The sequence below is a fragment of the Protopterus annectens genome, chromosome 13.part0 (genome assembly GCF_019279795.1).
Source record: "Protopterus annectens isolate FY-2018-M chromosome 13.part0, PAN1.0, whole genome shotgun sequence".
NCBI lineage: Eukaryota > Metazoa > Chordata > Ceratodontiformes > Protopteridae > Protopterus > Protopterus annectens.
This window is the reverse complement of record NC_056747.1, coordinates 1,020,645,108-1,020,657,757: the sequence shown is the minus strand read 5'-3', so window position 1 is coordinate 1,020,657,757 and position 12,650 is coordinate 1,020,645,108. Positions and strand designations below refer to the sequence as shown.

Sequence of the window (12,650 nt, the reverse complement as noted above, 5' to 3'; positions counted from 1 at the left end):
TAGGATTGGGAAGAGAGATTGGATAAGCAATTTCCAAAAAAACGATAGGGTATATGTATGACTCCCAAATATGTGGCACAGTGTAGATGATTTAGAATTTTTACTTGGAAGTGTTTGCATTGGAATTTTTATACCCCAAGTAAACGCTAAAGAATTTTTCCTCCAGTATATAGCAAATGTTGGAGGTGTGATGAGGAAGAAAGAGGTCATTGGGAATATATATTTTGGGACTATAATGAGTTGGCAGACTTTAAAAACTCCCCTCAGACTACTCTATCCGGAGTATTGGGAGAGCAAATTGGTGTAACTAAGGACATTTTTTTTGAGCTAATATATAGAATTGGAATTGCCTAGACATATTAAGGCCTTGCTGAGTCTAATTATGGTGGCTGTCAAAAAAAGCAATTACTAGAAAATGGAAATCAAAGTCTAAAGTAACTGTACTAGAAGTAGTGAATATAGTAACAGAGATAAAACAAATGGAAATGGGATCTTTAAAAAGGGATAGGAGCTAATTACATAGAAAAAAATAACTGGGAACAATTCATGCAGAATAATGTTTTGCAGGAGGAATGAGGTTTAAAAGAAGGCAGGATTTGAATGTGCTATGTAATGTTTGACTGACAGTGATTGTAGAGATTCTAATAAAAAAAATGTCAATATGGTTTGTGCCAGAAGAAAAAATTCAAGCGAGTATTGCATAGCAATACCCAAATTTGCCAGGTTTATGACTTCACAGTCACAATCCCGCCCTTCCATTAGAGTGTTCTGACATTCATCGTAGAGAGTGTCTGCCTCTTCACTATCCCCATAATGAAGATGGCGCCTTTCTTTACTATCATATAGTCATGTGGAGCCCTTGTTCGTAAGCTGTGGGGGATGTTGCCACTCTTCACAGTCAGCAGCGAAGTGCCCACATCTACCGCATTTAAAACATTCTCCACGTTTTAACCTTTCCCTATAGGCTGAATGTCCACCCGGTTCATTTAACGTGTCCCATTGTGGGCCCCCACATTTTTTTACACCACCACGGCGCCCTTGCCCCCTTTGGTCCTGTACTAAGACTATACCACCATCATCCCCTACTGCCAACACTTATACTTTCTTTTTCTTTTTTAGATTAAAATGTCGCTCAGCATGCCATGCATATTCAAACAAAGGTTGCAGTCTACATGTTCTGTGATCTACCATGTGCTTAGTAATAAAACTACTTATTGGAGCCTTACAACCTTTAAGAAAAGCATTTTTCAATTTCTGTTCATACGGACTATCATTAGTCTGATCCTGCGGAATCATCATTCCACAATGGTTATTGAACACTTCTGTCAGTCTTACAATATAATGATCTACAGATTCATCATCATTTTGGAGGCACTGATTTATTACTGTCCAATCTGCTCTTGGACGCCACTTATCAGAAATTCTCTTTAACAGATCAGTGACTCGTGTGTCTAACACCCCAGAATTATGCTTTAATGTAGTGTCGTCATCTGCCTTACAAGTCCAAGTACCACAAAGTAAGTGCCAATCTGGACCTAAGATTTGTCGCACTACTTGTTCTACTTCTAAACCATTTAGATGATAACTTAAATGCATACCAACTATGTCCTCAGAAAACTTTTGAAAATTAGCCTTGGGGTGAGGAATACCATCTGTAGCTCGTTTTATATCCTCTCTAGCCCAGGGACGATAAACTAAAATAGTTGATTCTTGTCCAATATCTCCTGCTTGTGGGTTTGCAACTTGTATTAAGGGAAGAGCTTCTTAATGGTCAGAAAGTTTAATAGCCCAACGTCCTTGCCCTGCTTGTCCTGACCTTAACTGCATAGGTTGGTCTACCTGTTGCAAAGCAACTTTAGGTACTACGGGAATTTGTGGGTAAATTGGAGGGGTCACAACATTTCCTTGAGCAGCTAATAACCCACCGTGCTGTACAGATCCCACATCTTCAGACTGATATTGAGGAGGTACCCCCCGGTATGGCAGCAGCAATTTCACCATACGGTGGGGCGGTTGCCTGCCTTTGTACTGCACAAACTGTATGCTCATCCTCCTTATCTAAAAATAAAGCTACTTTTCCACTTGGCACCAGTGATCCCTTTTGATTTATTTTCTCTTTTTCCTGACATTGTTTTTCTTTTATAGCTCGTTTATTTGCTTCTTCTAACCATTTTTGTTCTTGGGGAAATCCCAATTGTCTCTGCTTTTTAGTTCTAGTTCCTGCATCTCTTTTCAAATCTCTAACCAATTTTGCACAGGCATTCTTATTCAGTGTACCATCAAAATCATATTTCAACTTCCACTTTCTCAAAAATTTAATATTATTTTTGTTTAAACTTTTCATATACTTGGCATCAACATTTAAACAGGCATCACTCTCACACTTGCAGCAACTTGAACCCATGTTTTCCCTAGATTTCTTATTTTAGGACTGTATATTTTAGGACTGCATCAAAATTATTTTTACAGGGCTTAAAAATGGGGCTATCTTAATGGGGATCCTAACAAAATAACAGGTAATCCTAACAAAAAATAACAAGTAATCCTAACAAAAAATAACAAGTAATCCTAACAAAATAATGTTAACAATTATTCCTACCCACCCTTAACTAAAAATAAAACCCCTGTCAACAAGGTTAAATTAAATTAAAAGAAAAAAAATTGTTTTCATCCTACCTGAACCAGATGAGACTCCATTTCCCCTTTTGGTTCGGAAACCGTCCCTCAGATAGGGATCAGAGAGCGGCCGGCCTCTTTACAACGACAAATCAGTCGGAGGGCTTTCCATCGAGGGAATCTTAAGATAAGAAACCCTCACCTGCGCAGGTTTTTCGGTCTCTCTGTCAGTCTGATCCGTATCTTCGTAGAGGTTTCCGGTCCGAAGGACCAAAATGTCAGAAGAAAAAATTCAAGCGAGTCACATCTGCCTCAGGTGATGAAAAACTTATTTATTTGCAGCTAACCAGATTACAGCAGCATGTTGGCCAAGATGATCTCAATCTGATCAGCTTGGTTACTGACATTAACTTTTATACTTTCCTGTTACTAGCCAAAATAGCTTTTGTTACATTTCTAACAGTTGACAGTTGGCTATGAAAAACATCTAGGATCACAATTTACCTCAGAAAAGAATGCTTTACTTCAAAACCACAGCTAGTGTAGAATGTTTACCTCAAAACCACAGTTAGTGTAGAACGTTTACCTCAAAACCACAGTTAGTGTAGAACGTTCAAAAAGGTACAGCATACTTAGTTCAACAGTGGTAGCTGGAATTTTCCACAGCCTGCCTCAGTAAATTAACTCTTATTTAGAAGTATAGAAAACAGATGTTATTCAAGTTCATAAGCAAACTACATCTATCATAGATAAAGCCCATCTTTAATAAACATGGTTCAATGACCTTTTCTTACCAACACTTCAGCAAATAGCATATTCATTTTGCTAGATGGAAGAAAGAGACAAATAATAGTATGTTTTAAAACTTTTTCTCTTAACAGTTTGTTTTCATTTTTATACATGTACGATTGCCTGTGTCATAAGAGTTAAAGATGTTTCTTGTTTTAAAAAAAAAATATGCATGTGTGTATGTATGTGTGTGTGTATGTGTGTGTATGTATATATATATATATATATATATATATATATTTGTTTATTTTTTTTTGCCAAAGGATGAGCTCATGACTACTACACATCTGGCTGACTTAATCCAATATATATGGACGTAAAAGATTGCCACCATCCGGATTTTTTTCCTTTGAGATCAAAAAACATTTCTCCCACTCCATATATTCAAATTTCCTTTCTGTAGGTTTATTGGTGTGTACTAGGCTAATGGCCCTGGGGCTTTACAAGCCTAGCCAATAAGATTACCCTGGCATTGTGCCACCTGACCTTAGTTCCCAGTGCCTCTGTCGAGTAAAGCCACTGGAGTGAGCCCTGGGGTGAATTTTCTATTCCATTTCCTTCCACTTAGGGTGAGAATAGACAGACTGCAACAAATACACATAGCTCATTTGGGAAACGTTATAATACAGCTTCACATTAGGCAAGCCTAGTGCCTCTAGATGTAGTGGGAGGATCAGTTTATGCCAACTGACTCTGTGGCTTCCCCTCTCAGATTAGTTCCTTTAAATTCCTGTCTATCCTCTTCAACAATTTCTCCCTAGGGGTGAATAAAAAAAGACTTGAGCCACATAGAGGATCAAAGGGACTATAAACATGTTTACTCCGTGAATCTTGTTGTCCAAGTGAAATGTGAGCATTTTAGCAACCCTAACTTTACTAGAAGTATCACAGAATTTTACCATTTTTTTCTACTCCTTGACTTGTCAGCCTTTAGCCAGACCTCCAAGTAGTAAAATGTTGTATATCCCCAGAGAAAGAGGTACGTTTGTATCAAATCCCATATCAGTATATAGTTAATTGTTAAAGCCTTCATTTTAGAACACTTGATCTTGTACCCTGACAACCATGGAATTTGTTCAGGGTGCCAAAAAGCTGAGGGAGCCCTAATTCAAGTTCAGTCGAACAGTAACATCGTCAGCAAAAAAGAAAAGTCGTCTGCTGATTTTCCCATCCAGTCTATTCCCTTCAGCTAATTGCTCTGTATATAATGCAAAGAGGAAAGGGGACAGCAGGTACCCCTATCTTGTACCCCTACCAGGGTTTTTATCCAGGTGAAATTTTGCTGTAACAGGATGATCATCATCTTAATCTACCCTTTTGACAACATTAACATTAAATTCCAGATCAGAACTGTTGTGTGTAGAGGTTTTACTAAAGCCTTCCTAAATTTTGTTATGTTTTAAAAGTTGGCTCATTTTGAATTAATAAAAGCCACACTTTAATGCAGGCCTCCCTCAGACAGAAGCCAGACCTTTATGCAAGTGATTTTAATAGAAGCTGTAGCTTCTAATTAAAGATGTACAGTATTCTTACCCTCGGCTATAGCGAATTGGGGGGGGGGGGGTAATTAGTTCAGTGGTGGAGGTCATCCATAAAGTTGAAGTTCAGATGTTTGCAGTCTTGAACCAGTAATACTAAATACCTTTTTTCAAAGATTTAACCTTCATTCTGAATCTTGAGTGGCTTTAACTACTATGCTGTAACAGTCCCCTTCCTGACACAAAAACACACATGGACATTTAGCATGCAGTACAGTAGGCATGGCTGTGCATTCACGTTTGCTGTCAGTGCACCCATTCTCTAGTATTTCCCCCTTCTGTACTAGGATGTTCTTGGTGCTACTAAAGAATAGTGTCTTGCTTCTACCAAGGGACACATCTACACATCATCCTTCTTAGCTTTGCCCAATTCTCCAGCTCCTTGTCCCACTGAATGAACCTACAATGGTTGCACTGCATTTTTTTGCCACTATTTCATGTTCGGGCAGTCACTTTTTTTCTTTTGATAACTGGGTAGAGGTAATGAGAACAGATGCCCCCCCCCCCCCCCTTAGAGATGACCATGGATCAAAATTTAGCATCTTTCAGTATTTATATGTATGCTTGTGTGTAGATAGATAGATATAAAAATAAATAATGTGGATAAGTGTTGCATACCTAAATTTGTTTAAATATACTACCGCTTTTTTGCAGGACCTTTTAAACAGTTTAATTGCCATCTATGTTATATTGGGGGTCATGAAGACGTACACTGTTTTAATTAAGTAAAGCCACCAATGCGTTGCATGCCCTTGTGCAGTGCTTTTAGTTGGTACTGTTATAGCAGGTGATGGACCTGTCCATGCTGGACTTTCAGGGCTGGACAACAGGATGACTGGAGGTAGAGTGGTAGTTCTGGCACTAGATAGTTGGCTGAGTGGGGAGGATGAGGAAGTTCCAATACTGAACCACATTTCATAGTGGAAGTCTGTCCTTGTAAAGACTGGAGACCTTGACTAGAGTAAAAGTGCTGGGTTGGGGGTCACTTCAGAGTGGTCGCTGACCTTCACTCACAGATCTCACTGCAGTCTGTAACCACATCATACAGTTGATTGGGACGTCCAAGGCATGTAGAATAAAATAAGTAAAATGTCCTTTCTCCCAGTAAGGCAGCATAGCTAGTTCTCGTGCCACTGATTCTCAATCTTATGGGAGAACAAATTAAGATGTTTTGGTCAGTCCAACAAAGGCATAAGCCTGATGGGAGCAAGTTTGGGAACTAAGAATGAAATATGCTGTTTCTGTTTAGCCCAAACCCAGTACCAGTAACCTAGCTCATGTTTTTTTTTTTGTCTTGATAAGCTACCATTGTGTAGTTGAGTAATGTAAAATATTTTTTAGGTTGTATTGGCCTGTAAACTGTTCCTCAGGCAGCGTCCACATGGTATTGATTTTTTTTTTAATTTTCAGTTTATTGTAATTATTTGTACTATTCTTTTTTTTCACTTTGTGTTATGTCTGTTTTAGGACATTTAGATTTCATTATTTGCTTCAGAGTTATTTTACTCTCTAAATGTTTCTTTAAACATTTTAATTTGCTATTTTTATTTATTTTAAAGAAGGTTTTTACAATTTTTTTTTGGTTGATGCTTGTTTTGTATGATTTTTACTGATGTGTGCTTGGATACGTAGGAAGCTTATGTTTATTGTTTCCAAAGATATGTAAAGGAATGTGTGAGTGTGTGTGTGTATGTTTCTTTCTATTGTAATATGAAAAAATATGTTTTTTCGTCCCTATTTTCTAGTTGAATCTGTGGTGATTACTCCTTTCCTGCCTGTTGTAGCTTTTGGATGTCCATTACCAAAAATAACTCAGCAGTAAGTATACACCTGTATTTTTTATGTTATTTATTTCATGAAGATATTCCATTCCAGTTAACAAATGTATAACTCACTATTGCCAACTCTATTCTCGAAAGAGAAGACAAGGCTAGAACTGAAGAGACAAGGGTAAAACTTTATCTTGTTCAGTATCTGGTTTATGTGAGCTCTGGGAAGCATTCAGTTAAAGATTTGTTTAGCAGCGTAGCTTTGCATTTGACAGCTAAATTTTAGTCCCATTGCATTGCTCAGTTGGCACTTAAAGCTGGTACAGAAAAATCAGAAGGTTGCAAAATATTGATTTTTTTCTTTGACATTTTGTGGCTTACACTGCAAACAAAGGAGCTCAAGCTTCTTGTGCAGAAGTACTTCTCCTGCTTATGGCACTGAATGCCGTTTGTTTGGGAGTGAGTTGCCATTTTCCTTTGACTTCCTGACCCAGAAAAGAAGATCTGATGTTCCTGAATTCAAGTTTGAATATTAAAGGCGGTCATGGGACCTTGCAGTGCAGCTGATTAATGCTGCAAGTTATAGTTGTAACCCCGAGGAGGTATTGCAGTGTATGGATGCACATTATAACTGGATGCCACTACTCATTGACTATAGGTGATACTGCACTTGGTTGTCTGCCTGTATTTGTGGGAGGGGGTGCAAATTAATTTTTGTTTGATGGTGCCATTATGTGTTTGCACAAGGCATTAAAGCCTCGGCCATAAGTCTAGTGGTGTACTCTGTCCAATTTTTTTTTTTTGGGGGGGGGGGGCATGTCTGGTTTGGTAAAGAACCATGTTTGCTGTTATTCCCTTGCTTTGCTATCCTAGCTGGGTCCCCAGTTTTATTGTGGAACCTGCACGTGTGCACTCTCACACACACATACACACACACACACACACAAACATGAGGCTACTTGAGATAGTGTTGCTGAAGTGCTCTATTTAATGGGGTTTTATTGTTTTTTATTTTGCATTATTTTGAGGGTGCCACTTGTAATGAAGCCTCAAGCATTAATTTACACAACACATTCCTTTCCTTTCTCCACCGTATGCCTGGAATTTGCCCTTGAAACAACCAGTACCAGTCCAGTTATTGTCCAGTGAAGTAAGGAGTCTAACTTGTCACACAGCTGCAGTGTGCTGCAGCAGGCAGATTTTAAGAGTTTACTCTTTAAAGTGGCTGAAGGCTTATCTTGTGTGGAAGTAAAGGTGGTTCTTTGCTGTAGGTGTATATATGTAGTATAGCGTTAGAAACGTTGATTATGGTACAAAATAATGTAATGGCCCCCTTGTTTGTCCATTTACCTTCCCATCCATAACCTGTAGATCCTGTGTAACTGCAGCTGATATTTTTTCAGCAGTCCATGTAATTCACCCATCTCACACCTTCTAGCATTCCTTCTTTCTACTTTTGAAGTTACAACTCTTTGTTTAAGTTTGCTTCTTCTGACTGTAGTGTTGCACTGCATTGATGGGTGTTGGAGGTCTGTGTGCCAGTAGTGCATAACATATTTGGCCCAGGGCTTCATGGAATACATCCCAAGTCCATTTGGTGCTGGTGAGGACTGATTTTTGAGGGGCAAGAACAGGCATGTTGTTTGTATTGCCTTTGTGCTTCAATTTGTTACATTTATTGAATTTAGCCGTGTCAGACAGTACTTGCACACTAACTTTGCATGCGCTTCCCTCTTCAAAAGTTTGTCTCATGCTAGTAAAATGTGTAAAACTTATCAGGCAAGGTACACTTGATTTGCTTTTTATTTTGTACAGTTTGTTTGCTAGTTGTATTAATTGTTACTCTCAATAATAACAATGTTTTGCCATTATTTTTATAATCTTTTCCTGCAACAAAAGAAACTTTGAACTGCCCTGGTTGGATGAACGAAGTCGTTGTAGAATAGAGATGCAAAAGAAACAGACACCTCATCGAACTTGTAGAAAGTAGCTGATCAGGCATATGCTGAAAAAGAGTGGCATCATTGCTGATGGTACAAGCCACATCAGCTTGTGTCATAGAACTTCTTATATGGTGTGATCACTCAAGTCCTGTGCTTCTTTGTCTGTTCTCTGGGTAAACAGTTGCAAATGACATTATTTTTACTGTATATTTGTCTTTGCTGCCAGAATCGCTGCAACTGTCTGACTGCACGTGGTATAATGATAGTTAATTCTCAGAAGTAATTCTGGAGTGGCAGGGCCGAGACGTTGAAGGACACCTTCAGCCTGTGATAATTGACAACAATAACACACTTTATCCACTGCTCTGGCTGAGAATTGTGCTGTATAGACACCAATTTTTCCTCTTTGGCCTGGGCTGATGTGCCTTTTAATGAGCGCAAGTTAAATAATTAGCACTTTTGTGTAGTGAAGGGAGAAAAGAAAGAACAGCTCCTTACCTTTTTTTATAAAAGTTGCAGTTAAAAGCATTCACTTGGCTGAAACCTCAGAATATTTTTATGTATTGATTGTGCAGATTCATACATGGTGGTTTTTATTAGTAAGAGCTTCATATGCATTGGGCAAGACAGTGAATAAGTATGGCCTAAAGACCTGTGAGTCAAGCTTTCAGGTTGTGCGTGACCTTAATTGTACAGGTGTTGCAGTCTCTGTTTTTGGCCCCCCCCCCCTTTTTTTTTTCAGACCTTCTTTGGGATCAGGTATGGTGCTGCTGCATTTTATCTTTGAAGGGATACTGCTTAGTTCCAAAAGCCTGCTGTCCTGCTTTTCTTTCTTTCCTTTAGATTTTTGGAAGATGCAGCTTGACTTACAACTGTGTAAAGTCTTTTGTAAAACAGTCGAGTTAGAGACCGCCTTCGGATGGTTTTCCCTTATGGTGGCTGATGCAGCTGTTTCATAGATGGGATTTAAATATAGGGGGAGGTCTTTCCCATTGATGATGGTCTTGACCATTTTAGTGGTAGGAAACATACGTCTTTCTTGGGTCATCTTTAGTGTTGGGATGATACCAGATTGCAGTGTTAAAATTAACAATAGGAGGTGTATGTTCATGGGTTACGCTCAATGTATGATTAAAAGATTCTTTGAGATTTTCATAAAAGAGATTTTCATAAAATCTTTCATCAGTGAACTGAATGTTTGTAGCCATTGCCATTTTTCAATTCCTGTGTAACTTTATTTAATATACAGCGCCCTGACAAAGCTACATCATTTTTTCTGTAACGTACTGCATGCTTATTTACAGTTTGTATTGATGTATGCCAGTTTCACATTTGCGTAAACCTCCTTAGCATTTCTTACCACTGCTAAAAGTGATGCTTACACCAGACAGTGGCAGGTGGCTGTTTTTTTCTGTATTTTATTGCAGTCCTAATGAATTCAAGGAGCACCCCCCCCCCCCAATTATATGCAAAAATATTTATAGTAATGTAGGTTTAGATCAAACCAAATGACAGTCTGCCACTATCACATTTGCAGCACAGATTAAATGTTGGGATAGTAGTGAATTTAGAATTGCTATGTATGCAGCTCAAAAGAAAAGAAATGTGTACCCTATGTTTAGTTGAGTATAAATGTGTGTGCTGCAGGAAATGAAGATGGCAGGGTTGTCTACGCATTGTGTCTGTGGAAGATTGCAGCTGCTACACCTGGGTGTTAAAATACAGTCACGATTGATCCCTTTAAGTTCATTTGCTGGCTTGAGTAAGGTCAAGATTGATGTGCCTTTTAGTTGCTGCCTTGCAGTGGATTATACTGTTTATTAAAAAGAAAGCAGAGCATTATGGTATCACGTTTATATGTTTGAATAAAACAGACCATTAAGAAATTACATGTATGCAGAGCATTATAGCTAGGTTACAACTGAGAATGGACATAAATTTCTGGTTTTGCTAATGCTGCTTTTAAATTAAGACTGGTAAAATTAGTAAAGGTGCATTCTGCTCGAGAGCATCATTTTTATCCTATACATAAAATATAACATGGAAAAAAGTATTTTGAGTGCTCGTACAGTAAAAACGAGTGGCTCAAAACATTAAAAATAGTATATATAGTATACAGGTGGATTAGGAAGTTAACAAAACAGGAGCCACGTTTGGTGCTTCCTTTACCTGTTGAACTCAGTTATGCCACTTTACTCAGGTGTATATTATGTGTAAATCACACTTCTGAGATGCATCATTTAAATAAAGTAAACTGTTCTGCTGTCACTCGAGAACTACCTATTCCCTTAGCTAAGTAAAATCACACTTAAGGTTTTCTGAGAGAGACATTTCTTGTCATTCATCAGCATGTTCTTTTGCAGCCCATCTGCCTATATTTTCTGCATTCTAAAAGTCCACATTCATCATCGTAATTAAAGAGTGGGCATTATCTGAACTTGGAAATCTTGTCCCCAGAGCTTCAAACACCTTTTGTTTTTGTGGTGTGACAGGATGTTGAGCCACCTTTGCATCTGGGATCTGTACTAGGTTAGCTTAAGCAGAAATCAGAAGGCCATTCTGTATGTCAGTAATATCACGCACTAACATCACTATTTCAGGGCAGTGGTTGGTTGATGCTTATGGTCTACTAGCAAGCAACAGACCCTTTGTAAGCTACTTTGCTGTAGCTTGGTCAGAAATGATTCTGGAATCCAAACATAAAACGTTCATAAGTTTACCATTCACTGAGCCTTCGAGAAGTAAGAATATCTGGGGCTTTATACCTATTGTTTTTTCAGATGGTAGCTGTTGAAAACATACTTTTTATACTACTTAGTTCATTTTCATTATTAGTTTCATGGTAATTGTATTTGGAGCTCAGAACCTTCTAAGCTTCCACACTGGCTATCTAGAGCAATTCTTTTCATCTTCATCATTGATCTTTGTAGCTGAACAGCAGACTTCTACTTGGTAAGTTTTGTCTCACCAGATATGAAGATGGCTAGCTTTCTTAGCCATATCATGTGTCCTTATGCAGAAATGGTTTACATTTAAATGGCAGCAGTGATTGCAGAAACTGCATTTTAATCCATAAAATGGTTAGCTGCAAACCAGAACTTGACACCCCCCCTACACACACACACACAAATATATATATATATATATATATATATATATATATATATATATATGTAGATGTATTACATACATAACACGTGTGTGTGTGTGTATATATGTGTATGTATATATATATATATATATATATATATATATATATATATATATATATAGTAAGGCAGGTGCTAAGTTAACATCTGTAAATTTCCGAAAGACATTTTTTTTAAAAGGTTAACTTACGATTGGCTGTTTTTCCTCTCTTGAGGTGAATATTCCAAGTTAAAACAGCAGTATTTGTTGGTGAGTGCATTATTGGTAAGGTTTCTTATTTTTTTACCCAAGACTTACCCAAGAGTCTGGCATGTATTCTGCAGATGGATAAAGGCTTTTACAATTGTAACTCATGTTACCGATGCAAGTTACTAATTATATCTGCAAATTTGCAAAATACATTTTTATAACTTCTAAGAAGAAATGTGCCCTCTCTCTCTCTCTCTCTGTATGTATGTATGTATATATATATATATATATATATATATAGTATGAATATTGTTTTCAGCAGTACATTGTTGGAAAGTAAATTAACTGTCACTGTTTTATTTAGTATGCAGAATTTACATACCTGCATGCGGTTTAGATTGTTTGGTCTTGATTGCTATGATCTAAGTCATTTTTTTTAAAGATGGTCTTGGATGCATTTTGAAACTTTAATACCCTTAGTCCGAAACTACTACCACATTCTTTTTTGCCTTAAATTAACTTGCAGCAGAATTCAACCTCGAGGTTGTGGTGAGGTTCTGCTAACTGTCTTTGTGGAAACCCCAGAGCATTCGGGTCCCAATCACAGACACAGAAAAAAGAGGCACATTGAAAGCCCAGAGAGGGGAATTTGGTTC

General features: G+C 37.8%; 1 protein-coding gene across 6 annotated transcripts in view; it reads left to right on the top strand.

Moving 5' to 3' along the window:
• MSL1 (MSL complex subunit 1) overlaps nt 1-11,794 on the top strand; it is a 1,034,461-nt gene extending 1,022,667 nt beyond the window's left edge. For all 6 annotated transcript variants that reach the window (XM_044055025.1, XM_044055020.1, XM_044055021.1 and 3 more), the window contains 2 exons: nt 6,689-6,761; nt 8,612-11,794. In XM_044055025.1, the coding sequence (XP_043910960.1) occupies nt 6,689-6,761; nt 8,612-8,702 (164 nt within the window). In that variant the 3' untranslated portion in view covers nt 8,703-11,794. The remainder of the gene's footprint in view (nt 1-6,688; nt 6,762-8,611) is intronic.
• The last annotated feature ends 856 nt before the right edge of the window (nt 11,795-12,650 follow it).